Source organism: Coenobita brevimanus, chromosome 99 (genome assembly GCF_032717465.1).
Source record: "Coenobita brevimanus isolate Jiangsu-jjx chromosome 99, ASM3271746v2, whole genome shotgun sequence".
Lineage (NCBI taxonomy): Eukaryota > Metazoa > Arthropoda > Malacostraca > Decapoda > Coenobitidae > Coenobita > Coenobita brevimanus.
Window position 1 is genome coordinate 7,802,157 of NC_137052.1, and position 23,617 is coordinate 7,825,773.

The 23,617-nt window shown below is 42.4% G+C and overlaps 1 protein-coding gene and 1 long non-coding RNA gene across 2 annotated transcripts in view; one reads left to right on the top strand and one right to left on the bottom strand.

Annotated features, from left to right (window-relative positions):
- The window catches only part of LOC145414368 (uncharacterized), a 53,623-nt gene extending 43,323 nt beyond the window's left edge, over positions 1 to 10,300 (bottom strand). Inside the window, exon 1 of the mRNA XM_080283904.1 lies at positions 9,650 to 10,300. Coding sequence (XP_080140030.1) covers positions 9,650 to 10,289 — 640 coding nt within the window. The 5' untranslated portion in view covers positions 10,290 to 10,300. The remainder of the gene's footprint in view (positions 1 to 9,649) is intronic.
- Positions 1 to 23,617, top strand: part of LOC145414369 (uncharacterized) — a 471,209-nt gene that overhangs the window by 405,130 nt on the left and 42,462 nt on the right. The gene's annotated exons all lie outside the window — the stretch shown is intronic.

Consider the following 23,617-nt stretch of genomic DNA (forward strand, 5'->3'; position numbering starts at 1 on the left):
TGGCAGGAGAGTAATTATCATCACAGTTCAAATCAAAGAACAGCAATCGTGAAACCCAAACTTGAGAGAAGATCAGATGTTGGTATGGGTCGGACCAAATACCAGAAACTGTCAGGGAATCTTGGCTACAAGTTGGTGGCAAGAGAAGGCAACTGGTGGCTGATTGTGGGGAAACATGAGATGGCTGATGGCTCATTGTGGGGCATGATAAGGCAACTGGTGGCTGATTGTGGGGAAACATGAGGTGGCTGATGGCTGACTGTGGGGCAAGATAAGGCAACTGGTGGCTAATTGTGGGGAAACATAAGTTAGCTGATGGCTGATTGTGGGGCAAGATAAGGCATCTGGTGGCTGATTGTGGAGAAATATAAGGCAACTGGTGGCTGATTGTGGGGAAACATAAGGTAGCTGATGGCTGATTGTGGGGCAAGATAAGGAATCTGGTGGCTGATTGTGGGGAAATATAAGGTGGCTGATGGCTGATTGTGGGGCAAGAGAAGGCAACTGGTGGCTGATTGTGGGGAAACATAAGGTAGCTGATGGCTAATTGTGGGGCAAGATAAGACATCTGGTGGCTGATTGTGGGGCAAGATAAGGCATCTGGTGGCTGATTGTGGGGCAAGATAAGGCATCTGGTGGCTGATTGTGGGGTGCGATACATCAACTGGTGGATGATTGTAGAGCTGAATAAAAATGTTTATTCGGAGCATCAATGGAGTGATAGACATTGGACTGTAGATGTACAACTTCTCTGTTTGTCTGGATGTCTGTCACTGTGTCTGCCAGTTTGTCTGTCTGCCTGTGTGTGTGTGTGTGTGTGTGTGTGTGTGTGTGTGTGTGTGTGTGTGTGTGTGTGTGTGTGTGTGTGTGTGTGTGTGTGTGTGTGTGTAGATGTACAACTTTTTTTCTGTTTGTCTCTCCGTCTGTCTGTCTGTCTGTGTCTGTCTGTCTGTCTTTCTGTCTGTCTGTCTGTCTGTCTGTTTCTCTCTCTCTCTCTCTCTCTCTCTCTCTCTCTCTCTCTCTCTCTGCAGACTTGAATGAAACCACGGAAATGTCCCGCCATATTTTTCCTCTTTCACGAGAAGTAACACCCATGGGGACAACGATTAGGGGCCAAAACACCCCTGCAGAAAATTTCAATCAACATTAAATTAAAACTGACCCAACTGGGAACCAATTCCAACCATCTTGCCACGTTTGATTTTTTTTTTTCTCGAATTTGGCTGTCTCACACACACACACACACACACACACATACATACACACACACACACACACACACATGATTGTAGTATATTAGATAGCAAGACATGTCCAAGAAAAGAGACATAATGGCTGATACAGTGATCATGGTCCTGTTAGTTCTTTGGTTTCCTACGTAAGTAATATTGTGACTCAAATGTACTTGATGAAACAGTCCCTTGTTCTCATTCGTAAATCATGATCTTGTTCAGTTAGTACTTCGTGTTATCAAACGTGCCATTAAGCTTCTACATAAAGGCATGAGGGCGAGAGGGGAAAGCTGTTAAAGAGAGAGAGAATGGGAAGGGAGCAGAGGATATAGGTGTTGTGTTCAAGAAACTTGTAACCCGTTCCTTTTTCTGCAAATAAAAACAGTGAGAATCTTCAGCCAGACTTTTACTTACCCATCACTAAGCAAGATTACATAGTAGGGTGGTCCTAATTACTAAGGGGGAAAATCAATTCTGGAATATTTTGTTTGCTGGTGGTGTATATTGTGAGTTTAGATGTAAACTCTTGAGACGCCAAATTTTAGCCGAACTGAATAATATTTACTGATGCCGCATCTTACCCAAAGTTTAAGCCAAATGAGCAATATTATTGTTGTGATCTATCTATCTATTGCCAGCCGCCTCAATCCCGTTTGGGGTGGCCACAAACATATCGCCTCCACGTCGCCCTGTCCCCCGCCATTTCACTGCCCCACTCCCAACTCACACCCCCCTCTCTCATATACCTCTCCACCCCATCCCTCCATCTCATCCTCGGCCTCCCCCTCCCTCTTCCCCCCTCCACCTCACTCACATACACTCTCTTCGTCAGTCTTTCACCCTCCATCCTCTCCACATGGCCAAACCACCTCAGTGTGTTCCTCATAACGCTTCTTATCACATCCACATCCACACCACAACGCTCCTTTATATCCTCATTCGTCAGCCTGTCTCTCCATGTGACTCCACAGGCTCCTCTTAAATAACTCATTTCCGCTGCTCTCACTCTTGACTTGTGTCCTTCCAACAACGTCCAAGCTTCACTTGCATACGTTAGAGTTGGTATCACAATACTGTCATGTAGTAACTTTTTCACTTCCATGCTCACTTCCCTGTTTCTTATCACTGCTTTCAAAGAACCAGCAACCCCTCTTCCCTGCTGTACCCTTTCAAGCACTTCACCCTCCAAACCTCCATCCTTACTCACCACACAACCCAAGTACTTAAACGTACTCACATTTTCCAATTTCTCACCATCCAACCTCGCTGTACATTCACTGACTTCATCTCTCTCAAAGACCATCACTTTACTCTTCCCTACATTCACTTTTAGATTCCGTTTCTTACACACTCTCCCAGATTCATCCACCAAGCCTTGCAGCTCCCCTTCGTCTTCACTCAACAACACAGTATCATTTGCAAACAACAGTACAGGGAGTTTCCAAACACTATCCTCTCTCACCAGGGCCACTCCAAAATCCACTACCCTACCCTGTACCTCTTTTATTACCCCATCCATGAACAGATTGAAGAACCATGGAGACATGACACATCCCTGTTTCAATCCAACCTCCAGAGAGAAAAATTCACATAGTTCACCATCCACACGCACTGCAGCATTAGCACCATCATACATACTCTTCATAGCATTCAATAACTTTCCATCTACTCCATATATTCTTAATACTTTCCACAATCCTTGTCTATCCACCCTGTCATATGCTTTCTCCAAATCCATGAAAGCCGCATACAACTTCTTTCCCTTCTCTAGAAACTTTTCCACTAAAGATCTAAGAATGAATATCTGATCTACACAACCTCTTCCCTTCCTAAAGCCTCCCTATTCTTCTCCAACTAATTCCTCTGTTCTTTCTCTAACTCTGTCAATAAGTATCCTACCATACACTTTTCCTATTATACTAAGAAGACAAATGCCCCTATGATTACCACACACTTCTTTTCCCCCTTTTCCTTTGTACAAGGGAATAATTATACCTGACTTCCAATCCTCCGGGAGTCTACCTTCCTCCCAGGCCAATCTGCACAACTTACACATCCCTTCTACTACTATCTCTCCCCCATGCTTCAGCATTTCACCACACACTCCATCAGTCCCTGGGCCTTTCCCCAATTTAACTTTCTTCATTGCTTCCACAACTTCTATCCTACTGTTGTGATAATATATAGATAGATAGATAGATATATAGATAAACAAATACATAGATAGATAGATAATTTGAAGAAAAAGTGTTTCCTTTACTTCAGTGAAGGTTACATTCTAGTAATAACCATAATTTTTTTTTCCCAGGGATTTTCCTTTGGAGTTATTATTAATCACTTATTTGCTATGACTGAAGTGAAATTGTCAACGTCAGTGCTGAAAAGCAGGAGCAACACCAAGATTTATCTTGTAGTAGTATTAGTATTAGTATTAGTAGTAATAGTAGTAGTAGTAGTAGTAGTAGTAGTAGTAGTAGTTGTTGTTGTTGTTGTTGTTGTTGTTGTTGTTCCCTATGCAGTCCGGTCGAACAGCCCAGAGTCCCTAAGAAAGGCCACGGCCGAGACCGGGCTTACCCACAGAGCCCTAATGAGTGTATGTTGTGTTGTTGGCCCAGGCGATTGTGTGCAATGCAGTCTTCCATAATGTGTTTTACAGTATGGGGTGGTGACATGCATCCTGAACAGGCATCAGTGACGGAGTCATCTAGCCTCTTTTGATAACTAAAGAGGGCTGGATGATGCCCACACCTCAGCCTGGCTTGTTGGCCAACCAAGTGATGGACTACTTGGAAGTAGGTTGCCTTCTTGTGTAGAAGTGTTAGCGCGACTCTTCTACCTGATGCGAACAGAGACAAGAACACTGAGGGATTCAGCATGTGTTCAGTCTGAGGAACTAGGGGAGTTCTGGGGGACAGTTCGCATTCCTGCATCTGAGTCACGGAGTCACATCCTCAAAATGGAATCTCTCTGTAAAGAATGGAGAGTTGGAGAAGAGTAAGAGCCGGAATACAGAGAGAGGTGAGAAGAGAAAGAACTTTCAAGAACAGATGAAAGATCTCTTTGACACTGCACACACGAGTGCCTTCGACCTCATCAAAAATCGTGAGGTTAAGGAGTTTCTTGTGGCTCAGAGGAAGAAAGGGAAGCGAGGCACTTTGCTGGGTATTGATGCCATACTCCATCAGAAACAACGAAGAGAGAGAGAGAGACAACAGATTGATGAGGAGATGTAGGAATGAGGAACATCATCGAGCAGTGAGAGAGGAAATAGTGGAGCTGGAGGAAAGCCTATCTAGTGAGGAAGACGAAACAGGTGACGATTATAACTGGTCCTTTTTTTATTTATTTTTTTTTTGGTGGCAGCTCCTCCTGTGAAAGGCCAACAATCACGAAAAACATTTGTCATTTCTCCAGTTGCTGTAGATCGGACCAAGACTTCAGACCGTGCTGCAGTCCATCTGCTTTCTGCGAACATTTCTGCCTGTGAACGAGATCCAGCAATGTGTACTGTCAACAGACAAAGTATCCACCGATATCGAATCAAGAGTCGGAGGGAATCTGCAGATTGGCTGAAGAAATCATTCCATCCAACTGTGCCACTTGTAGTGCACTGGGATGGAAAACTAATTACCGATGTGACAGGAGCAAATGTCACTGAACGCCTTCCCATTCTCGTCTCAGGTGATGGAGTTTCATAGCTTTTGAATGTACCCAGTTTTGAATCAAGGACAGGGAAGGCCAAGGCCAATGTCATCATTGAAACCTTGAATGATTGGGGTAAATCTAAACGTGTGGTAGGAATGGCATTCGACATTACTGCCAACAATACCGGATTGTGGGCAGGGGCGTGCACCCTTATTTGACAACAGCTGTACAAGGATCTCCATATGATTTGTCGGTATCACATTTTTGAGATCCTTGCTCAAAAGTCCTTCACCATTTGCCTTGGACCGTCCTCTGGTCCCGACATTCACATATTCAAGCAGTTCAAAGGCAAATGGAATACTACTGATACAATACGCTTTCGGACCTTAAATGACAATGAGGAAATGCCAGTGATTGATAGCGAGCAATGTGATGAACTCATAGCATTTTGTATGAAACAGGTACAAGAAAGTCAACCTCGAGATGATTATCGAGAACTGCTAGAACTGTCCATTGCTGTCTTCAGTGGTGTACCGCCCCGTGAAACACTTTTTCAGAGACCTGGTGCTTGCCATCATGGCAAATGCATTGCTAAAGCTATAAACAGAATCAAAGTCTATCTTCTCAATCATCAGGCAAACATCAAACTGAAGCAAGGCTGAGGACAGAAGCATTTGTGTTCATCTTGAAGCAATACCTAAAATCATGGTTCATGGCAACAAAAGCAGCTCTAGCTCCAGCAAACAATCTGAGGCTTCTCCAGGAAATGTCACTTTATCCTGATAAGGACATCTCACAAGTCTGCTTGACAGCATTTGGTCTTCACTTGTGGTATTTGTCAGAGCAATTAGTTGGATTGGCCTTTTCTGATCCAACTGTTGACCCTAAAGAGAGGCGAAAAATTGTGATGGCTCTTAACGAAGAAGGAAACAAAGATTGACTAAAGAGAGCAACAGTTGAACTTGAAGCGACAACACTGAATCAGAAAACAATTTCAAGTTTTGTGACCAGTAACACCAAGAAGATCTACAAATTGCTTGGCCTTCCTCATTCATTCCTAGAATGCGATTCATCCACATGGGAGAGTCGTGGGGATAACAAGGACGCTGAGCACATTGTCCAGGGGCTACAGGTAACAAATGACTTTGGTGAAAGAGGGGCAGCACTGATTGAAGACTTTAATCCAGTGTTGACCAAGAACGAAGATCAATGGCAATTTCTTTTCCAGGTCGTTGAGCAACACAGGTAAGTGTATCCAGATGCGATGAAGGCTACAGCTGGCTGCAAATGGCAAATACAAGCCATAAACCTAGGCAATATGAGTGGGAGTCGGGTTCCTATGATACCCCCTGCCCCCCAGTGAGTGGCTAATACTCTGCAAAGAAGGGGACCTAGGTAACCCAATGGCATATTAACATTGCGTCATATTAGTATAACTTTGAACATGATGTGGCACCAGTTAAAATCATGTAATGAACATTAAGTTAGCATATACCTTTTTTTAATCAATTGGAACGAAGTGTGGCACCAGTTAAAATCATGTAATGAACATTAAGTTAGCATATACCTTTTTTTAATCAATAGGAACGAAGTCCCGCTGCAACTGAAGCAAATCTTTCAAGTTGAAAATTAAGGACCACCCTAGTACTTAGTCTACATTTACACCCTGCCTGACACCTGCCACATGTAACGCAGATGGATAAATGTTAACTGAGTTTTTCCTGTGCAACTGTATGCAGCTCAGATCATTCTGTGGCCACGGATGCACTTTAGGAGAGACTGATAGCTTCTACGTCCCAAAGTGTAAAGGAGCTGCCAAGGCCCTTTCGGGCCAGCAGTGAGGGTGGGGGAATCTTGGCTAAAGTTTAGTGGCAAGATGGGGCAGCTGTTACCTGACCATGGTGCAGTGTACTGTTATCTGACTGTGTCACCAGTCGACCCAGGGTTCAATGCCTGACACAATACAGGTAAATAAATGTCACTTATGTAACCTTTTCTCTGCTCTTGGTACACCTTGGAGTTACGGCATGTTTTGGCTAACAACAGACGATTTTGTTCAGTTGATATATATCTTTTCTCTGGCAGAGTTAACCACTCCAATCCTGTTAGCAATGTTCTTTAATTTACTTCTTATCACAGCCAGACGATTTTATTCTAATAGCATAGCAGCCTAGTAGTGGAGGGATTAATCAAAGCTATATCTCAGCTCTCCACTTTGTAATCCCCCTTCAGTAAAATAAAATCATCTGGAGGTTGTTGAAGCCAAGCAAACGACTCGTCACCAGACTGAAGGGGTTAACAGGGTGTGTTGAGTTTACATAAGCTGGACAAAATCCCCCGTCGTATTCAAGACTAAAGTAAGATTTTCTTCATTCCTGTGCATAACATTAATTGTGAGTTTTCCTTTTTTTAGCATTCAGTATATTCTAGGTTTCTCCAAGACATGATATAGTCGTAAATTTACCTGAGATAAAACCAAGAACAGGTAATTAATAGCCAGAGATTCAAGCCGTTGAAGCCAATTATGTTACGCTTTCTTTTGATGTTATTAGGTTACGGGCTACTTTTCTCTCACGAGGGTCTAAATACAGTGTTAATAAACCCTATAACTACTACAAATATACTGTAAGCTGAATAAAATCGTCTGGTGGTATTAAAAAAAAAAGTAATATACGTTACCTAGCTGATTGAAATAACTCTGTCAATCTAATGACGGATTTTAATACTTTATTCTTGGTATTTCCATGTGATGATTAAGTGTAGTGGAGAGAGTGCAATGAAATGCTTGTTTGCTTTTTAGAGATATATAAGGACCATGGATAAGTGAAACTGTGCCTGCAGAGTGGAAAAAGGCTGTGATTGTACCCCTGTAAAAAATAAAGGTGAGCGAAGTGAGAGCAAGAATTATCGTGGCATAAGTTTATTGAGTGTTTGGGAAGGTATTTGGAAGAATTATTATAGAGAACGTAAGAGAGATATCAGAAGTCCTAGTGAGTGATGAACAGGGTGGCTTTAGGAGTGGCAAAGGATGTGTGGATCAAATATTTGCAGAGACAGGTAGCAGAGAAGGCTTGTGAGAAGGACCATAAGGTGTTTATGGCATTCATAGATCTGGAAAGAGTATACGACAAAGTGGACAGAGAAGGATTGTGGAAAGTTTTGCGCATGCACGGTGTAGATGGTAAGCTGCAATGTGCAGTCAAGAGTTTTTATGATGGTAGTAAAGCATGTGTAATGGTTGATGGGCATCTAAGTGAATGGTTCACGATCGGTGTGGGCGTGCGACAAGGTTGTGTGATGTCCCCATGGTTGTACAATATACATGTGGATGGGGTGATGAGAGAAGTAAAAACACGAGTAATGGAGAGAGGGATGGCGTTGGTAATGAATGATGGTGCATACAATATCTCAAATTTGTTGAATGCTGATGATGCAGCACTGCTTGCTAATACCGGACAAGAACTTGGTAGGCTAGTGCAGAGGCTTGCTGATGTCTGTGAGCGTCGTGCCTTCAGAGTAAATATAGAAAAGAGTAAAGTGATGGTTATTGAGTGAGAAGGTGACTACCAGTGTGATGTTACAGTGAATGGAGAGAGACTGGAATAGGTGAGAGAGTTCAAATACCTGGGTACAGTGATAGAAAAGAGCGGAAAATGTGCAAAGGAGGTTGAAAGTAGAATGACTCAAGGAAGAAAGGTAGCTGGGGCAATGAAAGCCATGATAAGAAAGAGAGGCTTGAGTGTTGCAGTTGCACAAGGCTTACATGAAGGAGTGTTAGTGCCAGTTTTAACACATGAATGTGAGACTATGATGTGGCATGAAAATGAGAAGTCAAGAGTAAGAGCAGTGGAGATGAGACTCCTGAGGAATGTATGTGGAGTACAGAGGGTGGATAGGATACGAAATAATGTGATTCGTGAAAGATGTGGAGTGAGGAAGTCGGTGGACAACAGAATCGAAGAGAGTGTACTGAGATGGTATGGTCATGTGGAGATAATGGATAACAATATAGTTGTGAAAAAGACATATCTGAGCGAATTTGAAGGAGGGAGGGGGCGAGGTAGGCCAAGGAGAAGGTGGAGAGATATGGTGGATGAGTGTGAGAGGAAGAGAGGCTTGGAAGTCGGTGAGGCTATGGAACTGACTAGAGATCGAGCTGGCTGGATGAATGTTGTTAGGAGAAGTGCATGTTCAGGGATTTGGCACCCTTTTTAAAGTGGCAGCGTCCGGACTGACTCAATCGGATACGTTTATGTGAAGCTACTAAACGTGGTGAATGTTTTTGGCGCATCCGATGAAGCCAGGATTCCGGGGGCTTGAATGATGAGTGAATGGAAGCGTGGCATATTAGATTGGGCAAATTTGGGCTGTCTGGACATTGCTACTCCTCACCCTGCCCTAGGTTGGGAAAGGAGGTCCGGATGATGATGATGATTAGTTCCCTGTGATAAAATTTATAACCGGAAGGGCTAGACACAGCTTCAGTTAATCACTTCAGTACAAGAAAATTTTCATATCTTGACTAAAATCATCTGGAGCAGGAAAGAATAGGCTGCAAGTATACGTGAAAGACTTAAGCTTCAGACTTGTCATGAGATGATAAGGCCATATTATAAGGCACACTTTTTTTTTTTTTTAACAGAAGTGACTAGATAATTCCATTTTTAACAACATCGGTACAAGACATCCTTCTCATGTTTAACATTATCGTCTAGAGACAGCAAAAATAAAACAAGGAGAGTGCGTGACGGGAGTAAAAGTTTGAGACTTACGGTGAGATAAAAAGGCTATATCGCTGAGCACACTGAGCTCCGGGCTGGGATTAAGGTTGGCGGCAGCTGGAGTGGGATTGGTGGCAGCTGGACTGGGATTCAGACTGGCGGCAGTTGGGGTGGGACTGACTTTGTTGATAGATGGAGTGGCATTAAGGTTGGTGCCAGATGGAGTGGGATTTAGGATGGCGGTAACTGGAGTGGGATTAAGGTTGGTGCCAGATGGAATGGGATTTAGGTTGGGGGCAACTGGAGTGGGATTAAGGTTGGTGCCAGATGGACTGGGATTTAAGTCGAGGGCAACTGGAGTGGGATTAAGGTTGGTGCCAGATGGACTGGAATTTAAGTCGAGGGCAACTGGAGTGGGATTAAGGTTGGTGCCAGATGGAGTGGAATTTAGGTTGGGAGCAACTGGAGTGGGATTATGGTTGGTGCCAGATGGAGTGGGATTTAGGATGGTGGCAACTGGAGTGGGATTAAGGTTGGTGCCAGATGGAGTGGGATTTAAGTCGAGGGCAACTGGAGTGGCATTAAGGTCGGTGCCAGATGGGGTGGAATTAAGACTGGTGGCAGCAGGAGCTGAGGATCGGGGTGCCAGTGCCACCAGTAGGGCCAGCGACAATGTCTCAACCCACCACATCGTCGTCAACAGCAAGCACAGGACCAGCTACTGAGGCGGCCTGCTTCACAGTGGGATTATATAATGCCCCGCAACACACACACACACACACACACACACACACACTTGCATGCACTTGGACCTCCCCCCCACACACACACACTCACATGCTTGTATGAGCATCCACCCACATGCAGATATAAGGACACACACACACACACACACACACACACACACACACACACACACACACACACACACACACACAACTGCATGCACGTGGACCTCCCCCCCCACACACACACACACTCACACGCTTGTATTCGCGTCCACCCACATGCAAATACAAGGACACACACACACACACACAGACACACACACACACAGACACACACACACACACACACACACACACACACACACACACACACACACACACACACACACACAGTAATTAAACAAACATACATTCTCATACATAATATGCACCATCACGCAGCCAGACAAATCGGCGTAAACAGAAAGGCAGACGGACGAACAGACAGACATAGGAATATACAGACAGACAGATATTGTAGACAGACTAACACAAAGACAAATACCCGGTAATACTGTACATAAAGACACTTACAGGCAATACCAGAGACGGACACCCACACAGGCATACAGGCAATACCAGAGACGGACACCCACACAGGCATACAGGCAATACCAGAGACGGACACCCACACAGGCATACAGGCAATACCAGAGACGGACACCCACACAGGCATACAGGCAATACCAGAGACGGACACCCACACAGGCATACAGGCAATACCAGAGACGGACACCCACACAGGCATACAGGCAATACCAGAGACGGACACCCACACAGGCATACAGGCAATACCAGAGACGGACACCCACACAGGCATACAGGCAATAACAGAGACGGACACCCACACAGGCATACAGGCAATAACAGAGACGGACACCCACACAGGCATACAGGCAATAACAGAGACGGACACCCACACAGGCATACAGGCAATAACAGAGACGGACACCCACACAGGCATACAGGCAATACCAGAGACGGACACCCACACAGGCATACAGGGATGATGATGATGTCCATGATAGTCATGATGATGATGGCATGGTGATGATGATGGTGACAATGATAACAGTAATGATGGTAGTGATGATGATAATTTTGGTGGTGGTGATGGTGATGATAATGATGATGATGATGGTAATGGTAATAATTATGGTGGTGGTTGTCGTGGTGATGAAAATTATGGGTGATGATGATGATGATCATGCTTGTGACAATGATGATTAATATGGTGATGATAATGATTGTGATATTGACAGTGACGATGATGGTCATGATAATGTTGATGATGAAGGCTTGGATGTCAGTGGCGGTGGTGATGATTATGGTGTTGACGCTGGTAGTGAGAATGATGGTCAAGGTCATGATACCGATGATGATAAGGTTTATGAAAATGACGGTGATGATGGTGATGATGATGGTGGTGGTGGTACTGGTGGTGACGATATTAAGAATCACTATGTTGATCATGCCGAAGATAATAATTATTACTGTACTCGTCAATTCCACATTCTCTCTCTCTCTCTCTCTCTCTCTCTCTCTCTCTCTCTCTCTCTTTTATTATGTGTCCGACTCTGGACAAAGGCTTCAGGGCCTATTTCTTGGGGGAAGTGGCCTATCCCGAGGCCAAGTACTCCTCCTACACCTCCACGTATCACACTTCGGCGCTGACATCCACCGTCCATACTGAATACATGCCAGGGCTGTCTCATACAGGACTGGTGTTTCGGTATTAGCTGGGGTACTTTTACATGTCGGCGGCTCTTCTGGTAGATCAGTAAAGCCTGCATTATGAAATTCAAATCCTTAAACTGTTCCCTGCCCCAGCTGGGATTCAAACCGGGGTCTATTAGGATTTCAGGACGCCTCTCTACCGATATATATATATATATATATATATATATATATATATATATATATATATATATATATATATATATATATCTCTCTCTCTGTATTTATATCTATCTATATCTATATCTATCTATCTATATCAATATCTATATCTATCTATCTATATACAGTGTGTGTGTGTGTGTGTGTGTTTTGTGTGTGTGTGTGAGTGTGTGTGTGTGTGTGTATTTTGTGTGTGTGTGTGTGTGTGTGTGTGTGTATGTATGTGTGTGTGTGTGTGTGTGTGTGTGTGTGTGTGTGTGTGTGTGTGTGTGTGTGTGTGTGTGTGTGTGTGTGTGTGTGTGTGTGTGTGTGTGTGTGTGTGTGTGTGTGTGTGTGTGTGTGTGTGTGTGTGTGTGTGTTGTAAATGAAAATACACAGACTGACAGAAAGACTGAAAGACTGATAGACAGACAAATAGACATAAAAATATAAAGATAGACAGATAGCTAGATCTTACATATAAACAAGGTCATGTGCCCGCCACGTGTGTAGTTGCCTCTCTGTTACCAAGAGAGGTCCTTCAAAAAAAAAAAAAACTGAGAGCTTTGTTGGTGTGGAGGCCGTGGTGTTATATTTATCTCGTGAGTGGAGCCTTGTTTTTTTTTTTTTATGCGAGGAAGAAGGAACCAAAGGCCATGAGCCCGCAGTAACAGTTCCCTCCAAGAGACAAACAAAATACAATGGAGAGTCAAGTTCAAGATCCGATCATTTTGAGATGCCTGGACACACTGCGTTTGAAAGACTGGAGATCATAGGCAGCAGGAAATACAGAGAGAGGGAGACAGTTCCAGAGCTGACCTGTTGCATAAATGAAAGACTGGGAGTAACGGTTAACTCTTGCATTAGAGAGTTGGACAGAAAAGGGATGAGAGTTTGCTGCCAGACGGGTGCTACGCGCCCGTCATAGAGGTGGAGGAATGCAAGCAGACAATTCAGAGGAGCAGTGACCATTAAAGTAGCGATAGAAAAGAGACAAAGATGCAACAGTGCGACGAAGAGACAGAGGTTGAAGGGAGTCGGTAAGAGGAGGAGAGTTAATGAGACGAAAAGCCTTTGACTCCACCCTATTGAGAAGAGCTGTATGTGGGGAGCCTCCCCACACATGGGGTTATCCTGCTTCCAAGGTTAATGTTTGGGGCGGTGAGTGTCGTGTGCCCAATGTGTACAGTAAGTGTGCCAGTGAGAATTGAGAAATACATACATACATTGATAAGTAGGCAGGTAGATAGCTAGGTAGATAGATAGGTAAGCCGACAGAAATAGATAAAATAGATTGGTATATACGTACATGCATACATACACGCATACATACATTATTATTATTTTTATTATTATTATTATTATTTTTATCATCATCATCATCATTATTATTATTGGCATTATTATTAGTGGTAATAGTAGTAGTATTATTACTACTACTACTATTATTATTATTATTGTCCTCTCTGTCACTCGGACAACTTACTTCAGCCGAAAATCATTTCAATGTTAAAAAATGTTCAGTTTTCGCTGTAAAATAGTATCCCTCACCATTTGGGGAGCTGTCTGTGGGCTACTATCGCCATTTGCGGGGATCTCCAACAGTATTAAGGTGTGAAATACTAGGAAATAGACGTCCACACTGAAGGTGTGCAATGTGTCCGAGCTCATCCGGTGCGAAATTTGACACATACCAGTAACTGTTCTCGCTCTCACGCGGACAACTTACTTCTGCCGAAATTCACTTAAGAGTGTAAAGAAATGTTCAGCTTGGGCATTGAACAAGTATCCCTCACCACTTGGAGAGATCTCTGTAGGCTACTGTTCAAAGGAAGTACAAAGGAAAGCAAACAGCAACAGACCTTACGGTCCTATCGAGGCTGCTTGTTACGGAGTAGACTATGACTAAGAGATCTAATTCTACATGCTGAAGCATAAGGATAGTAAAGCAAGAAGGCTACCGTCGCCTCTGAACCCTACTATTAAAACTGGCAGGAAAAAGTGAGAAAAACCACCATGGAGCATGGAAAAACTGTCATGGAAATTTCATAGGGAAGACAGAAAAGGTAAAGTTACATTCTATAATACTTTATCTATAAGCTACCAGTTTGAATAACCTGAAAGAGAAAGTAGTAAAGAAAAATGAATAATTAAATAATAAATAACTAAGGCACGACGTTTTGTATGGGTACGTTGAGTTAACGGAGTGTCTGTAGACACGGTGTGGAAAATGCACAGTGTGGATGTTGAGGGGTGGTGCATCAGCCTTGCCTGGCTCTTTTAAGATAGACAGCAGTCAGCCATGCCCCAGCTCCATTCACTCCACTGAGACAAGGAACTTTCCCGTGTGGGACAAGTACACAAGTTACCTCCTGAAGCAGTGACCCCTGGTACATTAAAAAAAAAAAAAAAATCCCAATGGTGGTCACTTAACTAACAGGGACTCTCAGTGATCCACAGCCCATCACATGTGGAAAGTAAGAGTAGTGACGGTTAATTCAGGGCTATCTCTGCATGTCCTACCGTGTTTATACTATATTTATCACCCGCCTTTAGAAGGCGGAGCGATAATGTTTTTGCCTGCCTCTGTGTTGCGTCTGTCGGTGTGTGTGTATGTGTGTGTGTGTGTGTGTGTGTGTGTGTGTGTGTGTGTGTGTGTGTGTGTGACTGTTCTCATTATATCTCATGGACGACTTGAGCTATCAACATGAAACCTTCAGGGTATCAAGATTTGTTCAAAATCTTGGCCGAGTTAGAAAATGGTCACTCGTGGTCAATGCTAAGGTCACCAAAATGGCTTCCAAAGGTCAACCAGTTTTTATTGTCCGCCTTTAGCACCATTATGTCTCATGACCGTCTTGATATATCAACTTGAAACCTCAAGGGTATCAAGATATGGCCTAAATCTTGGCTGAGTTCGAAAATGGGCACTCGGGGTTACCCCTGTCTTAATCCAACATTCAGGAAGAAAAATTCACTCGGTTCACTATCCAGACGCACTAGAGCGTTAGCACCCTCATACAGTAGACACGCTTCACGGCATTCAACAGCTTTCAATTTACCCCATATATTCTTAATGTCTTCCATATTCCTTGTCTATCCAGTCTGCCAGTGTGCTTTCTCTAAATCTATGAAAGCCATATACAACTTCCGTCCTTTCTTTAGAAGCTTTTACACTAAAGACCTAATGATCATTATCTGATGTACACAATACTTTCCTTTCCTAAAACCTCCCTGTTCTTCTAGATCTAATTCATCTTTTATTTCCGTAACTCTGTAAAGAAGCATCCTACCATATAATTTTCCTATTACACTAAGACAAATACCTCTGTGATTACCACACACGTCTTTTTCCCCTTTTCCTTTGATCTGAAAAGTAATTATCCCTGATTTCCAATCCTCCAGGACCGATCTGCTCATTTTCCACATCCATTCTACCACCCTTTCTCCTCCATGTTTCAGCATGTCACCACACACTCCGTCATTCCTGGGGCTTTGACCATTTTGACTTTCTTCAGTGCTCCCACAACTTCCATTCGACTGATCTCTTCCACCCTTCTCACCTCCCTTCTTTTCCCAGTCATTCCCCAGCCAATTTTACTCGCATTACGTTCATTCCGTATGTTTAATAACTCCTTAAATTCGGTGAATAAAATCCACACTTGTGGGTTTTATTCACCGTCTTTGATTATCACGCAAGAGTGATTCATCCAGCCACTCCTTAAATTGTTCTCTCCATCTGCTTTCTTTTTCTCCCTATTCCATTATCAATCTACCATTAATATCTTTTACTCCGTTACTAACTTATTTATCACCCTGTCGAACTCGCTTTCCCTCCTTCCAGAACAGTTTCTTGTATTCTCTCTACACTCAAATTCCTTCCATAATCCTCGTCCACTCTTTTCTTACTCTCTCCTACTAGTCTTCACCTCTCTCATCCTTTCTAGATGTAGCTCTCTCTTCCGCTTTTCAACTTCCTCCGTGCTTCGGCTTCCCATCCATTCACTGTATCCTTTCGTCTTTTGCACCACAGCTTGTCTCACCTCTTCATTCCACAGCTGTATGAACCTTAAATGCAAACGGTTTCGTGAGCACTCTTTCATTACGCCAGACAGTTACTCCCGTGCTGCAGGGACGGCTCAGTCAACGCTATTAAAGTTTATCTTACATCATTTAATTATCTACTTCTACTGCTACAGCCATGCCCACGCCAGCAGACTGAGCCGTCTCCGCAACACGTAGGTTATCGCAGGAGTGATTCTATTGGAGTGACATTTATGGGTCACCCTACTGAACGTATGAGTTGGCGGTTGTCAGTAATTAAAATGCTGACTATATAAATGTAATTAAAATATTGATCATACTCATATAGCTGTCACTGGGTATTACAGTCCATTCACTTTAACTTGGCCCAGATTTTTGTCCTTTTGCAACTTACTTCAAGTAGCTCAGTTGCAGAAAAAGAAAATTATGCGGCTCGACATCCTCCCCATGGACCTTCTTCGGACTAGTATAATACTCGTGTTTATCTCTTGTTACAGCTCAGCATTCAAGATGAGGGGTAGCAATTTTAGGCCAAGATAAAGTGAACAGAGTATATTAGGTATTAACCTAATGACCTGGTGCAGCTTGTACAGCACCCTACCCATACCCCTGACCGTCTTGGAGAGAGTTCCAACATACTTGACCTCATCCTTACAATTGATCCTTCTGCTTACGTTGTTAACCTTTCCTCTCATTTAGGCTCCTCCGATTACAATCTTATTACATTAACCTGTCCTATCGCTCCAGTACGGCCCGTAGACCCTCCAATGAAACCTCGGTTCTTGTATTTTGGACCTGCTGACTGGGAGGCCCTCAGGCAGTACTTCTTTGATTATCCCTGTAGTGATTATTGTTTCCATGGCCGGAAGCCATCTGAGTGTGCCATACGTATTTCGGAGGTTATTCTCTCGGGCATGGAAACATACATTCCTTTCTCATATCCTATGACTAATGCAAAAAAAAAAAAAAGAAAAAAAACTTGGTTTAATGACGCATATTCTAGTGCTGTCCACAACAAGGGGAGGGACTATAAAAGGTACCAGAGGCAACTTAGTGCTGAATCACATTTTTTTTTTTTCTGCCCGGAATCGTGCTGTCTGTTCTTCGTTCTTGTAAAAATAGTTTTATCCGTACTAAATGCTCCCAACTCTCCAAATCGGATTCTTCCCTCTCTTTCTGACACCTTGCCAAAAACCTTTCTAACAACTTTACCTCATCATCCTTCCCTCCTCTTTTCTACTCTGATGGCTCTATAGCTGTTTCTTCTACTGATAAAGCAGATCTCTTCGCTCAGACTTTTTTTTCCAATTCCACCTTAGACGATTCCGGCGCTGTTCCTCCATCACTTCCCTCCTCTGACTTCCTCATGACTGACATTAAAAGTTCTTCAGCTGATACATTTTCTGCCATCACTGGCCTCAATACTGACAACGCATATGGGCCTGATGGGGTCCCTCATGTTGTCCTCAAGAACTGTGATTCTGTTCGTACACCCTGCCTATTTAAACTCTTTCACCTTTGTCTGTAAACTTGTAGGCTACTTTTCCATCATGCTGGAAGTTTGCTTCGTTCAACCTGTTCCCAAGAAGGGTGACCATTCCCAACCCTCTAACTATCGCCCAGTTGCTTTAACATCCTGTCTCAAAAGTTCTCGAGTCAATTCTTCATAGAAAAATTTAAAAGTAGCTTTCTTATCACAACCTTCTATCTGATCATCAGTATGGGTTCCGTCAGGGATGCTCCATTGGCGATCTTCTCACCTGCCTTTCGGACTCCTGGTCCTCCTCCTTTCGGGAGTCTTACGAAAGCTTTGCCATTGCACTTGACATCTCAAAGGTTTTCGATCAAGTCTGGCATAAATAGTTAATTTCCAAACTGACCTCCTACGGTTTCTTTTCTTCTATCTGTGCCTTCGTCTATAGCTTCCTTTCTGGTCGTTCCCTCTGTATTTCCTACTTTCTATGATCTCCAGTCTCTCAAACGCAGTGTGTCGAGGCATTTCGAAACGAACTGATCGTGAATACGTCTCTGTTGTTTTGTTTTTGTTTTATTCTTGGAAGGAATGTTTTGCGGGCTACTGGCCTTGGTTCCTTCATCCTTGAATAAAAAGAAAAATGTATGCATAGCAGGAGACATAAATTCGCATTAGTTCAACAGGTATGAAATGAGCCTGAGTGTCTGGTAATACTGTATGGAGAAGAGTTGACAGATATGCATTTTAATGGCATATGTTTGTGTTTAACATTCAGAGGCATGCTCGGAATACAATATTTTCTGTGTAGTTTATGTAATAATAACCTGAAATGGAGAATACAACAAACTGAAGGTATGATATGCAGATTGAAAGTATACTATACTCTCCGTGCTAGTTCCATTTTGGTCTTCCCACCCCTTCCTCCGTACCTCCCCTCCACTCTCTCCCTACCCCTCTTCCTCCTTCTCTCCCCTAAATTGTATTCCCCCCCACTCCCTCTGTTTCTTTCATATTTACCTGTTTCTCATTACATCTCTCCTGCAACCTTTTTTGGTACATATTGATTCTTTAAGGCGCCAGGATGCTTCTTGCACCGTACTCCTTTAGTATTCGTGATACATTTCATACTTCTTATTAACAAGATATTTTTTACCAGTATCAACACAACTACAACCATGGCTCATCATTATTAGAAACCTCTCTTCGCCATGCTCTCGTCCCCTTCTCAAAACTTTCTCTACAGTCTTCCCTCCGTTATTAATGACACTCCCGAGCTGCAGGTAGCTCTGGAGTCAGGCATTAGAGATGTATTTCTATGTTCCTCCCAACAACACCCCCATTCAATGTCTTCCGAATTCTTCTTCCCATCACACTCCCACAGCCCCTTCTTCTTCACCTTTGCGTGCAGGTAACGTCATGGAGATATAGGTTTATATATTGTAAGCAGTTACCGACCCTTTCATATGTATCGAACTCTTGATAGATCAGTCCGTTCCTAAAGTCCCAGCAGTGCCTGTTTTGGTCGTGTCCTAACAAAGTGGCTTCCCATGCCTCACGTTCGGTAATATACACATATTTCACCAGCGGTAGCTTGATTCCTGTAGGCCCACGAATTTCATAAGTAAGAAGATCCAATGCAGAATTAGCATGAGCAAAGGCGATATAATGGCAGGGCAAATACACTTGAAGTAGAACCTGCGTTATCAGAATAACTACTGCAGTACTATGGCCAATTGCTCACACATCCCCCTGCAGCAGATAATGCAAAATCTTGACTGATGTGTATAGCTGAATCAATATTCTCTCTCTCTCTCTCATTCGTTACCCACTGTTAACTTATTCCAGATTTATTCCATCAATATGAAGAAATTGTACTGCTGTTTGTGTCGTGAGTCACTTAAGCTGGTAAACCTGATCGAGGTGTCGATCGCTGGGTGTTTGGGGTTTTAATACCCATAACTGAGGTGTGGGTATGAAGATATCCACCAGTACAGTATTATATTTTCCTTCTTGATCTGTTTGCTTTCGGAGTTTATGGTCACCCTGTAATTGAATATATATACATATATATATATATATATATATATATATATATATATATATATATATATATATATATATATATATATATATATATATATATAAGGACACAAGTCAAGAGTGAGAGCAGTGGAAATGAGTTATTTAAGAGGAGCCTGTGGAGTCACGTGGAGAGACAGGCTGACGAATGAGGATATAAAGGAGCGTTGTGGTGTGGATGTGGATGTGATAGGAAGCGTTATGAGGAACACACTGAGGTGGTTTGGCCATGTGGAGAGGATGGAGGGTGAAAGACTGACGAAGAGAGTGTATGTGAGTGAGATGGAGGGGGGAAGAGGGAGGGGGAGGCCGAGGATGAGATGGAGGGATGGGGTGGAGAGGTACATGAGAGAGGGGGGTGTGAGTTGGGAGCAGGGCAGTGAAATGGCGGGGGACAGGGCGACTTGGAGGCGATTTGTTTGTGGCCACCCCAAACGGGATTGAGGCGCCTGGCAATAGATAGATAGATAGATAGATATAAGAAATATTTGTTTCTGCCGTGCGTAGTCAATAGTAAAGGATTTCTGTGTAATCATGGACGTTGGCGCCGTAGAGTAATAAATGAAGCTAGTGAAAGCGAGGGAGATTAGCGATCGGTAAGAAGAGACGGAAAAAAGAAGGGAAGGGGAGACGGAAGGGATAGAGCAGGGGTCGGCAACCTTTTGAACATGGTGTGCCAATTTATAATAAATGCCAATTTCTTCGCCACTTTGCGTGTCAGGTAAGATTTTTTAACACTGTAGCGACAGTGTTAATTGATTTAGTAAGAAAGGATGTGCCCACCTCTCTCTCTCTCTCTCTCTCTCTTTGCATTTTCAATATTTTCTTTATTACACTGGATCACGTTGAGTGCCATAGTATAGCACTTCACGTGCCAAGTCTGGCACGCGTGCCTAGGGTTGCAGACCCCTGGGATAGAGGAAGGGGGATGGGTAACTGGTTAGGGGAAGGGCAAAGGTAGCGAGAGGAGGATAGAGTGGGGGGGAGAGGGCAGACGGAGGGGTAAGGGAGAGACCAGAAGGGAATTAGCACTGGGAGTATAGTATATTTTTAAACAGTATTTCATACTGCCAGTTTATTGCATTCTGTATTTCTCATAATAACAACATACATTACATAGAGAATATTGTGTTCCGAGCATGCCTCTGAATGTTAAACATAATCTTAGGCCATTAAAATGCATGTCTGTCAAGTCTTCTCCATACAGTATTACCAGACACTAAGGCTCATTTCATACCTGCTGACCTAACGCGAATATATGGCTTTGGCTGTACCTACTTATGTATGTATGTATTTATGTATGTATGTGTGTATGTATTTGTGTGTATGTATGTACCCTCCTATGTATGTATGTAATTCTGTATATACCCACGTATGTATTTATGTATCTCGGTGTTTCTCATTTATTTCTGTTATAGCCTTGTTTGTCGTTAGTTGTTGCACAGAGCTTTGTGTTGATTGTTATCGCTATTAAATGTTTAACAAGTTTTGAACGTTAACCATATCAAATATACGACCAGGCTTTAAAGCACATACGATCGTCATATACAGTCGCAACTCATAGGTAAACAGTTTCATTTTCTTTGCTTCACGATTTTTTTTTCTCTTTCCACGTCCTCACTTCCTTCCCTTTCGATGCTTCAGGTGGGTAGGGGCTGCCCTCAGCAGCTTATAGTGCTCGCACTCTTTCTGTTGCACCTGATGTTTATTAAAAATATAATAATAATAACACTAATGAAAATCATCATCATCATCACCATCACCATCATCATTATAATTATAATTATAATGTATATATGTATATGTGTATTTATGCATGTATGTATGCTTGTATGTATGCATGTATATATGTATCTATCTTCTCTATCTCTATCGGGTTAACTATCTACCTACTTACCTCCTTATATATTACCGCTCAAACTTAACCTTGAAGGCAGGGAAACCCATCACAAGGGTCCACTCACAGGCTAAATATAACACCTCGGCTGCCACTGCAACAAAGAATACATTATATTTTGAAGGACCTCTCTTTGGGACGAGGGGTAAGCAACACACGTGCCGTGCACATGATCATGTTTATATGTATAATCTCTCTCTCTCTCTCTCTCTCTCTCTCTCTCTCTCTCTCTCTCTCTCTCTCTCTCTCTCTCTCAAATTGTCATTCTATCACTCTACATGTCTTCATCTATCTATTTATAACTGCCAGATATCGATCTATCTATCTATCTATCTATCTATCTCTGTATATATATGGTCATAAATGAGAGAGAGAGAGAGAGAGAGAGAGAGAGAGAGAGAGAATGCATAATACCCTTGTAATTATTACCAATATATTAATACTTAAGTGCGTACAATGGGATAGCCATGAAGTCCTTCCAAGTCGGTAGTGCGGGATTCACTTCAGGCTGCATAAAACTGTGGGACGGTGGCCGGTATAAAATGCGTTATATTAAAATAGAAATGAAAACGACAGTTAGTATTATATTTAAATGCAATTGCTGTACACTACTTTAAAAACGATCAGTATAGGAAAAAAAAAATCATAAAATGTATAAAGATGTAGGGATCTGTCAACAAAATAATGATAATAACAACAACAACAACAATAATAATAATAATAATAATAATAATAATAATAATAAATAATAATAATAATAATAATAATAATAATACCAATAATAATAATAATAATAATAATAATAATAATATAATATCGGAACAACTTTGAGTTACAATCCCATTTTTCTTTATTATTATTATTATTTTTTACTCCAGTACATGCCATTATGGTGTGGCATACTGTAAGTGTACCCGAAAAGTGTCATTACAACTGTATAACTGTTAACCATCCATGCACTACACAAAGGTAGGCGAAAATTAAAATAAGTACGGGATTCCTTCTCCTTCTACTGCCTCGACCTTGTTCCAGTGGTTTTCCCACACTGCCATCCCGCCATCTTCATTCATTTTATTAGTTTTTAAACACTTGTTTTATTAATTGTTTAAAGTTTTTATATACGAAACCTCCGAGTGTTTTTGCAATCTCTTCAACTACGAGCGTCACAGTAGTTAAAGGAATGATGAAGCCTCTGACTCGGTAACTCTCTGAAAGAGTTTCCTGGAGAAAATATTGAGAAGGAGCACTGAGAAAGCGCAACATCCATGCCTGTCGATCCTGCTATGACAACATTTGATCTAGCTCTGTGACCTCGACCTTCGACCCACTGTTCTCAAATTTTACATACTATTTCACAGCATCACTATGAATTCCTCCACTAAGTCTGAATCAATGTTGAACAAAATAGCATAAGTTGACCTTGCGCTTTGACTTTGACCTTTGCCTTATTGTTTTCATAGCTGAACAGTGTTGTCTACGGTTCATCCTTAATTGTTCCACCAAAATCAATACAAATTTAATAACAACCTTTTGAGGTAAAGGACCGAAAGTTTAACACACTTGAGTGACCTTAATTTCTCAGCGATTTTCCTCAAAATTGTAAGGTTTCATCCTTTCCACATCCTTCCATCCTTCTCCCAAGTTTTGGCTAATTCAGGTCCAAATTCCAAACTTTGTCCTGTTCCCGAGTTAACATCTGTGACTTGATTCGGTGAGCATCAACCGTGCTTCCGACCCAGTGCAGAATTAAACCCCCTGTGGAGGGAAAAATAGATTTCTTCATTTTATGGCTAGAGAGAGATATGGAAGAAGAAGAAGAAGAAGAAAAGAGAAAATAGAAGAAGAAAAAGAAGAAGAAAAAGAAAAGAAGAGTAAATAGA